Source organism: Onychostoma macrolepis, chromosome 07, assembly GCF_012432095.1.
Source record: "Onychostoma macrolepis isolate SWU-2019 chromosome 07, ASM1243209v1, whole genome shotgun sequence".
NCBI classification, from domain to species: Eukaryota; Metazoa; Chordata; class Actinopteri; order Cypriniformes; family Cyprinidae; genus Onychostoma; species Onychostoma macrolepis.
The window spans coordinates 44230428-44247443 of NC_081161.1; the positions used below are offsets into that span (position 1 = coordinate 44230428).

Genomic DNA, 17016 nt, shown 5'->3' on the forward strand with positions numbered 1-17016 from the left:
GAGATGTAATCTCTTGACCACGCCTATTCTCCATTCTGTTTTTCCTTGTTTTATAAATTACAAGTTTTGCCTGCCCGAACAGAAAATTGAGCAACTGCCATTTCACCTTTTGTTTTTGATTATACCCCGCCCCCAGAATAAACCCAACCGGTGTAAACTCTTCCCCACATTTACCACATAACAAATCCAACAAGTTAAAAAGCACTTGAAGCCTTACACACTCTAAAAAACAGTGAAAAAGTGTTTCTATAGATCCACAAAACACACATTATCATCAACATTTGGATTAATGACTGAAATAAATGCATTAACAGCCACAGCCCCATGTAATATTCTCCATTGTAAGTCACCAGATCGCTTTATCAATGGTGGTTTGTACAGCACTCTCCAAACTGGCTTCATTTCCTCATTCAACCCAAGTGTATCCCTCCATACTGTATCAACCCTCCCCTTTAAAGTCACTTTATTAAAGACCTTCACAAAACATTTATACATCCTTTTCCCTTTCACTTCACCCAACTCTAAATTTTCCAATTCATTGAGACCTGACATTCCTTCCAAATCCGGTGTAATCCCCAGTCTTGGAAAAGGATCTGCTATATCCAAAGTCATATCTCCATTCTTAAAGTCCTTTAATAATAACAATTCCTCATTTGTCAACCTAGTTTTCCACATATTCAACATGAGTTGCGTGTGACGAGCTGACCTCTGACCCAAGAAAGCAGCAACTGCATTTATATCGCTCAGCTCGGGTCCGGCCACATCAACTAGATGCTTCAGTGTCACCAACTTTGAAGCACACAGTATCTGCATAAGTCCTGGAAAACTCCCACCAGCAATGTCCATCCGTGCTCCTTTGATGAGGGGCTCCTCTAGTAACCAGTGCAAAGATTTTATCCCCTCCAACCTGCAAACTTTTAAAAGTCCCCACACTTTAAAAAGTCCACGATAAAAAAGAGGCAGTCCAGTCAAACGTAGTTGTTTAGCATCCATTAAGAACAGTCCCACATCCAGTCCAAGTCCATCCACTGTATGTAAAATTACTTCTGCCATCTTTCTCCACACCAGATCCATAGGGCCAGTAAGGAATCTCTGAATGAACTGCAAACGAAAAGTTGCATGTCTACTTGGAAGGTGCACCAAACCTTGTCCCCCATCCTCTTTTGGAAGGAAAAGAACACTTTGAGGAACCCAGTGTAGGCCATCCCAAAAATTTTTTACCAGAATCGTCTGTAACCGAGACAATAATCCAACAGGTGGATCCACACATGATAATCTATGCCACAATGTAGAAGTGACTAAATTGTTGATTATTAAAACTCTTCCTCTAAATGATAACTGTGAATGAATCCATTTCCATTTCTTTAATTTTCCTTCTACTTTTTCAATCACCCCTTCCCAATTCTTTTGTTGGATGTTTGAATCCCCAATATATACTCCTAGATATTTAAAACCTTCCTTCCTCCAAATCATCCCACCAGGCAAATTTGGAAGCCCTTTCTCCCATTTTCCAACAGCCAGTGCTTCGCTCTTCTCCCAATTAACCTTTGCAGACGAAATTTTCCTAAAATCATTAACAATAAAAACCAGCTGGTTAATATCTTGTTGCCCATTTATCATAATCACTACATCATCAGCATAAGCTGAAATTTGATGCTGTATATCGTGTTGAAATAATAAACCCTTAATCCTAGATCTTAAACTATTCAGCAAAGGTTCAATAGATAGAGAGTAAAGCATGCCAGACAGTGCACAACCTTGTCTGATCCCTCTGCTAACCTTAAAAGGGGCACTCAAACCACCATTGATTTTCAGTAAACTCTCAGTGTCCTGGTACAACACTTTTATCATATCAATAAAACCAGAGCTAAAATTAAAAACCTCTAAGGTATCCCATAGGTACTGATGCTCAACTCTATCAAATGCTTTTTCTTGATCTATAGAAATAAGCCTCAAGTTTACCCCTAAAAGACTAGAGACACTTAAAACATCCCGTATGAGACAGACATTATCTGTGATTGACCTGCCCGGCACACAATACGTCTGGTCAAGATGAATGACCTGCCCCATCACCTTTCTCAGTCTATTGGCCAGAGTCTTAGAAAGGATCTTAAAGTCAGAACATAGCAGACTCACAGGTCGCCAGTTCTTGATCTCCTGTAGGTCACCTTTTTTAGGTAGTATTGTGATCACTGCTCTCCTGCAACTCAGAGGCAAGGAGCCATCAATCAAACTTTCATTTAGGACTGCCAACAAATCCTCACTCAGCACAGCCCAAAATTCTTTATAAAACTCAACAGGGAGTCCATCTATCCCAGGAGTTTTTCCACTCTCCATGCCCCTCAGAGCATTCAGAAGTTCCTCCTCAGAAAGGGGTCTCTCCAGCTCTGCCTTTGAGTCCTCCAAGACCTTTGGCAGACCTTCATAGAAACCAGCAGATAACACCTCATCCTTTCTATATTCACTCCTATACAATTTGTCATAAAACTGTACAGCTCGTTTTCTAATATCAGATGTTTTTGTTAATTCTTGCCCATTTTCAGACTGTAAGGAGTGAATATAGCGACTCTGACCATTCTTTTTTTCCAGACTAAAGAAAAACATAGATGGGGCATCCATCTGCGTTAGATTCTGATAACGAGATCGGGCCAGAGCCCCCTGTGCCTTAATGCCAAGCAAGTCTGCAAGAAGCGAGGTCTTAGTTTTAAATGTCTCAATATGTCCTCCCTCCCCAGTAGCCTCCACTAACCCTTGTGCCTCCATTATTTCAGATTCAAGTTTTTTCATTAAACTAGTGATGTCCCGAGAGACACTGAAAGTATACTGCTGACAAAGTAATTTCACTTCAACCTTTCCACAGTCCCACCACTGGCGTAAATTTTTAAAACATTGCTTTCGTAGTCGAAAATTATTCCAGAAGAAAACAAAAACATCTCTAAAGTCAAGTCAAGTCAAGTCACCTTTATTTATATAGCGCTTTTACAATACAGATTGTGTCAAAGCACTTAACAGTATCAAATTGGAGGATAGAGTGTCAGTAATGTATAATGATAAGATTAAACACTCAATTTTCAGTTAAAGGCATTTCATTATTGAATTCAGAGATGTCATTGTCTAGCTCAGTTTAGTTTAAATAGTATCTGTGCAATCAAATCGGCGATAATCGCTAGAAATTAAGTGTCCCCAATTGAGCAAGCCAGAGGCGACAGCGGCAAGGAACCAAAACTCCTCTGAGACATAATGGAGAAAAAAACCTTGGGAGAAACCAGGCTCAGTCGGGGGGCCAGTTCTCCTCTGACCAGACGAACCCGCAGTTCAAAAGTTTCTATTTCTATTTTAATTTTGTTGCAATTTCTAACAATAGTAGTATTATGTAGTTAGGTATTTTATTATATTTTAGTTATTTTGTTATTTTGGTTGATATATCTGGGGATATATCTCTGGGGGTCATCCGGGCGTCCTGGTCTCCGCCGACGATCAGGGCCGCAGACGTCACCTCCGGCGCCGACCCACCATCTGATCGGACACGGACCGAGAAACAGACTAGGAAAGAAACAGACAAACATTAGCGCAGATGCCATTCAACTTACGATGTAACGAGTACATCGTGTGTTATGGGGAGTGTTCCCGGTTCCGGTTGATCTAATTAATGCAGCCTAACAATCCTTTAACGGATTTGAATAATAGAAGCGTATTAATGTGTTATGTGTAAGCCAGGCTAAAGAGATGGGTCTTTAATCTAGATTTAAACTGACAGAGTGTGTCTGCCTCCCGAACAGTGTTAGGTAGACTGTTCCAGAGTTTGGGTGCTAAATAGGAAAAGGATCTGCCGCCCGCAGTCGATTTTGATATTCTAGGTATTATCAAACGGCCAGAGTTTTGAGAACGCAGCGGACGTGGAGGACTATAATGCGATAAGAGCTCGCTCAAGTACTGAGGAGCTAAACCATTCAGGGCTTTATAAGTAATTAACAAGATTTTAAAATCTATCCGATGCTTGATAGGGAGCCAGTGCAGTGTTGACAGAACCGGGCTAATATGGTCATATTTCCTGGTTCTAGTAAGGACTCTAGCTGCTGCATTTTGGACCAACTGTAGTTTGTTGATCAAGCGTGCAGAACAACCACCCAATAAAGCATTACAATAGTCTAACCTTGAGGTCATAAACGCATGAATTAACATTTCTGCATTTGACGTTGAGAGCATTGGTCGCAATTTAGATATGCTTTTGAGATGAAAAATGCAGTTTTACAGATGCTAGAAACATGGCTTTCAAATGACAGATTGCTATCGAACAGCACACCTAGGTTCCTGACTGATGAAGAAGAATTGACAGAGCAGCCGTCAAGTGTTAGATAATGTTCTAGGTTACATGTGGGGTTTTAGGTCCGATAATTAACACCTCTGTTTTTCAGAATTTAGCAGTAAAAATTACTCGTCATCCAGTTTTTATATCGACTATGCATTCCGTTAGTTTCTCAATTTGGTGTGTTTCACCGGGCGCGAAGAAATATAGAGCTGAGTATCATCAGCATAACAGTGAAAGCTAACACCATGTCTCCTGATAATATCTCCCAAGGGTAACATATAGAGCGTGAAAAGTAACGGCCCTAGTACTGAGCCTTGAGGTACTCCATACTGCACTTGTGATCGATATGATACCTCTTCATTCACTGCTACGAACTGATGGCGGTCAGATAAGTACGATTTGAACCATGCTAAGGCACTTCCACTAATGCCAACAAAGTTTTGTAGTCTATTCAAAAGAATGTTGTGGTCGATAGTGTCGAGCATGGCGCTAAGATCCAGTAGAACTAATAAAGAGATACAACCACAATCAGATGATAGAAGCAGGTCATTTGTAACTCTAATGAGAGCAGTCTCAGTACTATGATACGATCTAAATCCTGACTGGAATTCCTCACAGATATCATTTTCTCTAGGAAGGAATATAATTGTGAGGATACTACCTTTTCTAGTATCTTTGACAGAAAAGGAGATTTGAGATCGGTCTGTAATTAACTAGATCTTTGGGGTCAAGTTGTGGTTTTTAATGAGAGGCTTAATAACAGCCAATTTGAAGGTTTTGGGGACATATCCTAATGACAATGATGAATTAATAATAGCCAAAAGAGGATCTATGACTTCTGGAAGCAGCTCTTTTAGTAGTTTAGATGGAATCGGGTCTAACATACATGTTGTTGGTTTAGATGATTTAACAAGTTTATACAATTCTTCCTCTCCACAGTAGAGAATGAGTGGAATTGTTCCTCAGGGGTCTATTGTGCGCTATCTGATGCGATACTGTAGTTGACGGCTGCAGGGATACAATTTTATCTCTGATAGTATCGATCTTGGAAGTGAAGTAGTTCATAAAGTCATTACTGCTATGCTCTTGGGAAATGCCAACACCTGTTGATGCTTGATTTTTCGTTAATTTAGTTACTGTATTGAATAAATATCGGGGTTATGTTTGTTTTCTTCTAGAAGAGACGAAAAGTAATCAGATCTAGCAGTTTTAATGCTTTTCTGTAGGATAGGGTACTTTCCGCCAAGCTAAACGAAATACCTCTAATTTAGTTTTCCTCCAGCTGCGCTCCATTTTCCGGGCTGCTCTCTTTAGGGCGAGTGTGCTCATTATACCACGGTGTTGGACTCTTATCCTTAATCTTCCTTAAGCGTAAAGGAGCAACCGCATCTAAAGTGCTAGAAAAGAGAGAGTCCATAGTTCCTGTTACATCATCAAGTTGTTCTGAGCTATTGGATATGCTGAGGAACTGAGATAAGTCAGGAAGATTATTTATAAAGCAGTCTTTTGTGGTAGAGGTAATGGTTCTACCATATTTGTAACAAGAAGTTGGCTTTACAGCTTTAGCTATATGGAATATACAGGAGACTAGATAATGATCTGAGATATCATCGCTCTGCTGCAAAATTTCAACGCCACTGACATCAATTCCATGTGACAGTATTAAATCTAGAGTATGATTTCGACAATGAGTAGGTCCTGACACGTGTTGTTTAACACCAATTGAGTTTAGAATGTCTATAAATGCTGATCCCAACGAATCTCTGTCATTATCAACATGGATATTAAAATCACCAACGATTAGGACTTTATCTGCAGTCAGCACTAACTCCGATAGAAGATCAGAAAATTCTTTAATAAAGTCTGTATGGTGCCCTGGTGGCCTGTATACAGTAGCCAGTACAAACATCACAGGGGATTTATCATTAACACTTGTTTCTTTGGATAACGTTATATGAAGCACCATTACTTGAACGAATTATACTTGAAACCCAACCTCTGAGAGATACTGAAAATATTTCTATAAATTGTAGCAACACCTCCCCCTTTACCTTTTGGACGCGGTTCATGTTTGTAACAGTAATCTTGGGGTGTAGACTCGTTTAAAGTAATGTAATCATCTTGTTTTAGCCAGGTTTCTGTCAGACAAAGCACATCTAGTTTATGGTCAGTGAACATATCATTTACAAAAAGTGCTTTTGAAGAAAGGGATCTAATATTTAATAATCCAAGCTTTATCATGTGTTTATCTGTATTATATCGTTTTTATTTGTTGAACATCAATTAAATTGTTACTATTACTTTGGTTTGGATGTTTTCTGTATTTTCTAGTTCGGGAACAGACACAGTCTCTATAGAGTGATATCTAGGTGAAAAGTTTCTATGTGCTGAGAGTTAACTGACTTTGGTGGCGTGAGGCGGCTAGCAGACGATCGGTTTAGCCAGTCTGTCTGCTTCCTGACCTGGGCTCCAGTTAGTCAAGTACAAACTCTAAGACTATGTGCCATATTTCTAGAGAGAAGAGCGGCACCACCCCAGGAGGGATGAACACCATCTCTTTTCAACAGGTCAGGTCTGCCCCAAAAATTCTTCCAATTGTCTATAAAGCCTATGTTATTTTGCGGGCACCACTTAGACATCCAGCCATTAAGTGACGACAGTCTGCTATGAATCTCATCACCCGGTAAGCAGGAGCGGACCAGAGCATATTACAGTGTCTGACATCGTACTTGCAAGTTCACACACCTCTTTAACATTATTTTTGGTGATCTCCGACTGGCGAAGTCGAACATCATTAGCGCCGACGTGGATAACAATCTTACTGAATTTACGTTTAGCATTAGTCAGCACTTTTAAATTTGCCAAGATGTCAGGCGCTCTGGCTCCTGGTAAACAATGGACTATGGTGGCTGGTGTCTCTATTTTCACGTTCCATACAATAGAATCGCCAATAACTAGAGCACTTTCATCAGGTTTCTCGGTGGGTGCGTCACCGAGTGGGGAGAACCTGTTTGATGTTCTGATCGAACGGAAGAGTGGTGTTTTGACCAGCGACTATGCCGCCTCACTGTCACCCAGTTGCCCTGCTGCACGGGCTCAACCGAAACCGAACAATGTACAGGACTCCTTGAGCTAGTCGCATCCAAAGCAGTATCTACAGCCCTCACATTCTTACTATCCTCATCTAAAGTTTGGATGCGTGTCTCTAGTTCTAAAACCTTCTCTGTCAGCCTAACTATTTCCTGCATTTATCACATGTGAATCCTCGCTGCTGACAGAGACAGATAAACTATACATGTGGCAAACAGTGCAAACAACAATAGCAGGAGAAGAAGCCATTACTCACCGTGATTGATGAATGATACCAACTTAACTTACCACTTACCACTGTTGTTTGATGAGCTCGTGAAAACGGAGCGAGGAAAAATAAAATAATAATAGGCGAATAGAATGCAAATGGAACCACGAGTGACAAGCTAACGGGCTAACAAGCTGCACTCGCGGTTTTTAAAGGAGAACGATCAAATTAGTTAGATTAGTTTGAAAGATAACACCAGAAATATGGTGGGAATTAAGTTATATATTATCACTTTAGACAAAAGGGATTGAAAGTAAAGTAGAGATTCAATAAAAAGCGAAGGTACACAGAGCTACAAACACAAACCTCTCAGCAGCACAACAGACTGAAGCAATCGAACCAACAGACTGAAGCAATCGAACCAAGGAAGTTTAAGGTGTCCTTGTTACAGTGTGAAGTAAATACTCTGTATTTTCTAGTTCGGGGACACATCACTAAACAAGGAAGTATTAAAATGCCAGTATGCACTCTTTGGCTTCACATTGGCTATAAACACATTACATGTGACAAGACAATGATCAGAAAAACCAGTTGGGGTAATAAAACAACTTTGCACAATATTACAGTGATGTCGAAAGCAATAAAACCTATCCAATCTGGCGAAGGAAATAAAATTTCCCCTATTATGTGCCCATGTATATTGTCTTACATCATTATTTAGATCCCTCCACACATCACATAAACAATGTGTTTTAATCAACTCCTTTAAAGCAAGACTTGAGGGAGCATGAGGTTCCAAATGATTCCTATCCAGTCTGTAATTCTCTGTACAATTAAAGTCCCCACCCAAAAAAAGAACTTCATCAGAACTACAATTCTGTAATTTTACATTAACATCTTTGAGAAACAGTACTCTTTCACTACCACTTGTAGGAGCATAAACATTAACAAAAACAGCCTTAAAATTCTCAAACTGAACTCTTATAAAAGTCTGCCAGGTATCACGTTTGACCTCGCAAGAAGGCAGCAAAACATTTTTAGCAAAGAGGATAGCCACCCCCCCTCTATTAGAGCTCATATGAGCAAACACCACTTCACCATCCCACTCCTTTTTCCAATCACTTTCATTAAAACCATCACTGTGAGTTTCTTGAACATACATTACATCAATATTTTTTTGCTTGATGAGCTCAAAAAGCAGTGCTATTTTATGCAAATCTCAGCCACCATTCAAGTTTAAAGAACCCACCCTCAACACACTCATTAAAATAAAAAATATGAGAGGAAACAAAACACTCAAAACCATAAGAGAAAAAAACAAAAAAGATTACGTGGTTTCAAAACCATCTTCATTTTGTAATTCTAATTTTAGCTTGGAAACAAGTTTCTTCAGTCTGTCTTTCAGTTTGAAAGTACTGCCTTTCCACTGCACACGACATTCGGACACGACTGTCGCATTTCTCCCCCTAGTGGCAGTCGCACAGTACTTTCAAACTGGTCGTGCAGCAACCGTTACCTGGGCATATTCACCATGGTAAAATTAATGATTTGAATAATTAATGTATGAATGTATCATCACAAATGACCCCCAAAATAAAAACATAGTAGGTTTTATGGGGCTAATCACTGTAAATAATGATTTAATAATTATAAAATAATGCCGTAATTATTCTAAAGCTCCATTTTACAGGAATAGTGTTTAAAGAATAATGTTAAAGTGAACAAAATATTGGTAATTCTAACCTTACGCTCATGTTTTTAATAGAATACATCACATCCGGTCGGGCGGTCGCATACGTTTTAGCCGCAGAAGTTCAAATATTTTAACGCACCCGAAGCTAAAATCGGATCCGAATTTTCCGCATACGCATATGATCGGAACTCCACGCAGCTCCCGCGCTACTCTCCATTTGAAATGAATGACTTCCGGTCTGTCGCTTGTCGTTCGTCGGAGATAGTGGAAAGGAGGTTTAAGCGTTGCGCTGCCACTATCACACACTGCTTCTCTACTCGGCCCTGGCTCAGAATCATTTACTCTCTCAGGACATATGCCGAACGTGCCCTTCCTGCCCACATGAAAAACATCTCATCGTATCAGACGTTGCAAAAACAACACAATCAAACCCATCAACTTTAAATTTAAAAGACAAGTTCAACTCCTCCAAATCGCTCTTTAAGATCATATATAGCTGTCGTCTGAAACACACTACATGTTTGAGCAGGGGCGATTTACAACCTAAAGGAATCCTTTTAATTTGGGACACAATTGTACCATGTCTAGACAATTCATTAACCAAGGTCTCGTCTTTAATAAAAGGTGGCACATTGGATAATATTATCCTTTTTGCCGGCTGAACCAACGATATTACCGGAGTGAAGGTGTCCTGAATTACTACTCCAGTTTTGAGGCCCCGGAAACTAACCGGGAGTACTATCTTGAAAAACTTCCAGCGGCCAGAACTCTGACCAGGGAGGTGACTAAAGGGTGGGTCAGTGTGTATGCACTATAGTGCTGGTAAGGATTGCATACAACTTCATGTCTTAAATGGGCGAACTAACCCTTTAAGGCGATACGTTTAAACATTAAACGTTTTCCTCCCTTTAGAAAACCGTAATGTAGAAAGCGCTTATGGATTAAGTGATAATATTCATATATTGGGGCTCATCTGTTTTTCTGCACATATTATGATTTATTAGTAAGGTGTGTACAGAAAGTTTTCTTTTATTATCCCTGTCTCGGTGCATTAAGTGTGTTCTTATGAGAGGAAAATGCTTAACTTAAATGCTTTGCGTTCACATTTTGAGCTTATGCGTATCTGCACATATGCTTTACAATTTTGTCTTTATCACTGTCGTGGTACATTTAAGCCACTTTAAGCATTTTAGAAAGTCCCCTGTTTAAGTTATAATTCACAAGCCTAAGTGAGTCATATACTAGCAAAGAAGGTACCATTAATTATTAAACCAACACAATCAAATCTTTCAAAAACACACAGAAATTTGATTATTTTATTGAGTGAGAGGCAGTGGGTTTAATCAGTGACATTAACATATTTACTTCTCCGCGACCTGCTTCCTCTGGTGTTTTTACACATAGAAAAAAGGCGAACAAACATACCGCATTATCCAGTTTTCTCTCAGAACGATGATCTGAGTTACTATTGCAATTCTCAATGCAGCATGAATGACAAAGGTGACATTTTTCACAATCACGAAAAAAGAAAAAAAAAAAATCAAATATGGCCCTAAACTCAATAGCGGAAAGGCAGCGCTATCCTGCAAATATGGCGGAAAAACAAAGCAGTTTCCCAGAACTCTACGTGGCGTTACGTCACATTCTCATTCTCTTATGTCAAGCTGTGCTAATGATAAAGAACAAATCAGTACTTACGTGGTTGGTTAAGTTCTGTAGCGATCGCCGCCCAACTTTTTTCTTTGTCTGTCCGGTTATGATAAGAGTTGTCATTTACATTATGAAGGCACTCATGTTCCTGCCAGAGATTAATTAGTTTTTCCTCCATGGTGGAGCTCCACTTGGTGATGTATGTCTCCATTTCTTCTCGTGCTGGTCAGCGCGTATCCGGTTGCCATAGCGACACGTCATACACACGATATGTGTTCCAAAATCGGCCGAAAATATCAAACATGGTTTGATATCTATGACTGGATAGAATCAAAATCTGAAGCTAGAAAATCTAGCTGTGTCTGTGGCCTTCGTACACTACGCGATTTTCTGTGGAATCTGTAAGCTGTAATCTGCAGACTGGCTCTGACTTTCCTCAACTAGCGTCAACTTGTTCAGACCATAAAATCGGGGGGAAATCGGGGCAAATGTCGTGTAGTGTATTCCAGCCTTAACATCAGCCTGACCATTGTCAGATGCAATATATGCAGTATTGCAATAGTGAACAAAGGAGGCAACACTAGTAATATAATGAAACATTTACTAACAAAACAACATCTACCTTAAGCAATGTGCTATATTTACCATGTCTCCGGCTCCGACTCCGACTCCGACTCCAACTGCAACTCGCGAGACACATTGACATTAAATGTTAATTCAGCAGTAGAGTTGCACTCAAGGGACCCTGCACTTAATCGCAATCACAAAAACGGTTAAACATTTCATTCGCGCACTGTTCTGACATGCGCTTATTCAGAGTGCGTACACTTGAAGCGTGCATTCACTAAATGAATGCTTCATTAATGGGTCCGGATCGGATCCGGGCCGGATGAACCGCTTTATTGGTGGATATGGGTTTGGATCCGTAATCCTTATCTGTTCCGGATCCGTTGCGCTGTGCAAGTAGACTCCGATACGGACCCGTTTTGCTTGTGGTATCTCTGGGGCAAATCCGATCCGGAGTCATTTTGCTATCTGGGGTGGATCTGGCAACACAGAGGCTGCATCAGCGCTCACACTCGAGGCTGATTTAAGGCTGATTTCACAACTCCCTCAAGCCTTGTTCACTCCACCAGCGTCTCGCAGCGATCATGTTCATACCACAGACGCTAAACATTCTTGCAAACTGTCTAAACAATTATATATGTCATGCAGACATTCATATGAGGAGTATAACAGCAAATTAGTCATTCAGAGAACAAATTTTATTTTTGAACATGAAAAATATACTGAGTTTCGGACCTCGGTGACCTCATAGCTGCTACGGGTCTGTCCTTGCTGTCTTTGGAGGGTCAGAGAGCTCTCGGATTTCATCCAAAAATATCTTAATTTGTGTTCTGAAGATGAACGAAGGTCTTATGGATTTACAGTGATATGAGAGTGAGACAGAATTTTGACAATGGCAGATTTTTCAATTTTGGGTGAAATTTCAGGTTTCAGTTTGGCCTTTAAAGGGGACCTATTATGCTCCTTTTTACAAGATGTAAAATAAGTCTCTGATATCCCCTGAGTGTGTATGTGAAGTTTTAGCTCAAAATACCCGACAGATAATTTTTTTTATAGCTTGTTAAAATTGCCACTTTTAAGGTTTGAGCCAAAACACTCTGAATTGGAGTGTGTTGCTTTAATGCAAATGAGCTGTTGCTTCCGGAGAAGAGGGCGGAGCTTCAAGAGCTCAAGCTGCCACATTAGCAGTGCTAGGGTGCGTCCGAAATCGCATACTTCCCTACTATATAGTATGCGAAAAACAGTATGCAAGGCGAGTAGTATGTCCGAATTCATAGTATTCGAAAAATAGTAGGCGAGAAGTACCCGGATGACCTACTACTTCCTTACGAATTCTGTAGTAGGCATACGATGGACACTTTACTATCCCATGAGGCTGCGGGAGAGGCGTCGTCATATTTGAAAAATGGCGGAAAGCCTCGACGCGGCTGTCTTCAAGTGTAAAGTACCTCAGGGAAAAACATTGTTGATGTTCATTGTGGTTAACTTGTACTTGTTTAACATCATCCAAATAAACGACTGACTTGTTGAGGGTTTAACAAACAGATGAAACGATTGTGTGAATTGGGTGTAAAAAGATCTCTAATCATTACCGATCAGATGGAGTTACGTTAACCTCAATGTAGTACATCAGCTTGTTAACGCTGCTTTCTTTAAATAGACGGTTCGTTAAGCGTTAAGAATTTAAATCATTAACGATGTTCGCGCAGTAAAGTGGGCTCTTTAAGTTTTCGCGCTGTTGTGAAGACGCATGACACGTGACAACATCAACATGGCGGATGTAGTACGTCCGAATTCCATTCATACTACCCTCATTCATACTATATAGAACGTACTTTTTTAACGGTCGAGTAGTACTTTCGAATTCAAATGTAGTACCTACACAAGTAGTATGCGATTTCGGACGCAGCCCTAGCCTTTGCAAATAAACATTCCACGATTAGTACAAGCCTGTTATCTTTACAGAAAACGTACTCCGTTTCAAAGTCAGTCATCTGATTATACTGTGCATAATAAATTCACGTTTATGAATTACACAGACGGGGAGCACGGCAGGATAAAAATAACAATATAGCTGGTCTCATGGTGCATGGCATGCTATCACAAACTTTATAAGACCCACTCTTACGATAATAAACTCAAACGATCGACTCACATTGCTTTCATATGCAACTTTTAACTACCACATTCCTATTCACAATCATTCATGGACAGCACCAGTGAGAACAGACAGAGACGATGGTAGCTTTAGCATCATTAGCCTTACAGAGTGCCAAGAAGCTCTTTCAGAAAGGCAATTTTGAAAACAAACGCATGATACTTACTTTGTTTGGAGCTGACGTTCGCGCACAAAGCGTTGGTATTGATCCCTATACATATTGGGGACTTTACCGATTTTTTTCCAGGAGATTTCCTTAGACAATGAAACTTGACCACAGTGTCCTCAGTGGCTCTAAAGGAGGGAGTCTATGGAGACTCCTATGTTCGTTAGTGCATCCCAAAACACAACACTTGAAAAGTCTTTTGGTGCTGACATTGTATATCTCCAGCAGCTACAGCAAGTAATCAGTAATGGCAGAGGCAGACGCAGCTTCTCGCTCAGGGCTGTGTTTATGCTCATAGGGCAGCGTCACAAATGAGCAGGACTTTCCCCCCTCGGTGACGTGAACAGAGGGAGAATCTGAAACAGCTCGTTCTGAGAGATTGTTTATGATTTTATTAGATTATAAATAAATGAGTTGGTGGATTTTTACCATTATAGGCTGGTTGTTTTCACACACTGCAGCCACACAACTGTGTTCAAACACCTTATAAAAGTGATTTTTGCATAATAGGTCCCCTTTAAGAGGCCTAATAAAAGTGTTAAGTGAGTGGATGGAGTTGAGCTGATAGTTGCTGGTTTTACTTCTGCTTTGTTCTCTGCAGCTCTTTTCCACTCGTCTTGACTGCAGCTGCCTGTCGTCTGTGTTGAAGGCAAGGCTTTCGGCCGACAAACTGAGACCAGAGCTACTCACAATCTCTCCAGAATGAAGCACACTTCAGCTGCAAAGTACAGTTGAAAGCATAACTCAAATTACATTAAAAGACCTACATTAGATACCACCTCGTGACATCTCATCTTAATGTGTGCGTCTGTGAGTGTGAATGAACAAAATTACAGTTTCAGAACAATTCTGAAATAACTTCTTTTCAAGGAGAGAAACAGAGCTTTAACAACTTGCATGCACTAAAAAAAGAAGCTCAGTATCTTACAGTGGATCTGTTTTTCTTCCTATTTCTCCATTTATTTCTGTAAAGAGTTTCGTCTCCTCCCTCGTCTCTTCTTGAAGTGTGAAATGACTGTTTAAACAGGAAGTGTCTGTTTTAGATGTCACCGGACAGCAGGTTATTTTTATTAATGTGTCAGTATGGGGTCCGGTGCACTGCCTCTCATTCTCCGTAAGTATTTTATTATATTCTATATCTGGGGTGCAAAACTCAGTTCCTGAAGGGCCACAGTCCAGCAGTGTTTCCAGCCTTGTTATCTGTAGTTCTCAAATCAGCTCAAATTTGCAGAGCTGCAGACGTCCAGGAACTCTTTTCTGTTTCTAATATGTTGTATTCAGTTAAAGATCAGTTTCAACAGGTTGTGCTGTGTGTAGGACGGTTAGTCTTACTGCTAATTATATTCTCTTTTTTTCTGGCATGTTTTGCCTTTATTGTGACAGGACAGATCAGAATTGACAGGAAGTGAAGTGTGGGGTGGATCAGGAAAGGTCCTCGTGTCAGGATTAGCACAATAACAGCGCTGTATGTTGGCACACTGCAAGGCTATCAGTGCCGACTGCAAATTATATTCTTTATTGTTCAAATTTATTGTGATGACATGTTAAAGTATTTAGACAGCTAAGTCACACTTAAAGGGTTATGTAATGATTCATCACTATGGCTGATATCCATTTGCCGTTTTATTTGAGAATTAGTCGTACAGGCAGAGGTCAGAACACAGACAAAGCAATATAGGAGAGCAGGCTGTAGGATAAACATTAAACTGGCGTGAGATCGGGGCAAGAGCAAAAATCCAAAAGCAGTAGCAAGAGTACAAAAGGCAGGCAGAAGAGGATTAAAAAAAAAAACGTTAGACGGGCAAGGTAACAACAAAAGACAAGCCGAGATGCAGAGAAAACGCTCAGTAATGTCCAGGTAAAACAAGACTTCGCAATGAACCCAGGAGAGAGCTGCTATAAATAGCTCAGATAATGCTGTTCAGCTGGGGATGATAAATTAGTGCCAGGTACGGGGTTGATGGGAAATGTCGTGCAAAAGGAAATTCCAGTACTCTGTTAATGGAGCCCTCTGATGGCCCGAAGAGGGAGCCACGGAAGCGCTCTCTGTAACAGGTTAGTTCACCCAAAAATGAAAATTCTGTCATTCTGCCAAACCCGTAAGACCTTTGTTCATCTTCAGAACACAAATTAAGATTTTTTTAATTAAATCCGAGTGCTTTCTGCCTCTCAATAGACAGCAAGGCAACTGAAGCATTTCATAAAAAATATCTTAATTTGTGTTCTGAAGATGAACCAAGGTCTTATGGGTTTAGAATGATATGAGGGTGAGTAATTAATGACAGAATTTTCCATTTTGGATGAAATGTTGGGTGAAATTTCAGGCCTTTAAGAGTCTTAATAAAAGTGTTAAGTGAGTGGTGGAGTAGAGCTGAAAGTTGTTGGTTTTACGTCATTCTCAGAACACAAATTAAGATTTTTGATTAAATCTGAGCTTTCTGACCCTCAATAGACAGCAAGGGAACTGAACCGTTCAAGCCCCAGAAACGTATTAAGGAAGCTTTGAGGCTATGAGGATACTTTTTTTTGTGCAAAGAAAACAAAAATAACAACTTTAAGCACATGCGCTGCACCTTCTTTACAAGCAGAAGAAGATGCACACTGTAGCTACATAAAACAGTATTCATAAACATGTCTGAAGATTTAGACAGAGACAGTTTTTGCAAGAATAAAGCTGCACTTGGATCTGCTATTCTGTTTCTCCGAGTCATTCCGTGACACGAAGAGAATAAATTGTTGAATAAAGTCATTATTTTTGTTGTCTTTTCTCGTAGCTTCTTAAAATTACGGTTGAACCACTGATGTCACATGGACTATTTTAACAATGTTCTTACTATCTTTCTGGGTCTTGAACATGGTAGTTACGTTGCTGTCTATGAAGGGTCTCGGCTCTTGGATTTCATCAAAAATATCTTAATTTGTGTTCCGAAGATGAATGAAGGTCTTACTGGTTTAAAACATGCATATTATTAATATGTAATTAATGTAAGTAATTAATGACAGAATGTTCATGTTTGGGTGAACTATCTCTTTAAAAATGTATGAATTCCATTGCATTAGACTCAACATGTCAAACCAAGTGCCAACAAATGATGCTTGAGCTTTTTTAGAACTTACTTCTGTTTTCTGAGACACTTCTTCACTAAATTGTAACCAGGTTGTTTCAACATCATTT

At 39.9% G+C, this 17016-nt stretch overlaps 1 protein-coding gene across 3 annotated transcripts in view; it reads left to right on the forward strand.

The window, feature by feature from the left end:
- LOC131544800 (sialoadhesin-like) overlaps positions 1–17016 on the forward strand; it is a 222623-nt gene that overhangs the window by 180554 nt on the left and 25053 nt on the right. Inside the window, exon 1 of one of the 3 annotated variants that reach the window (XM_058783270.1) lies at positions 14891–14955. The exons of the other annotated variants lie outside the window; for them this stretch is intronic. Within the exon in view, the coding sequence (XP_058639253.1) occupies positions 14925–14955 (31 nt within the window). The 5' untranslated portion in view covers positions 14891–14924. Of the gene's footprint in view, positions 1–14890; positions 14956–17016 lie in introns of those variants that run through there. 3 annotated transcript variants of the gene reach the window in all.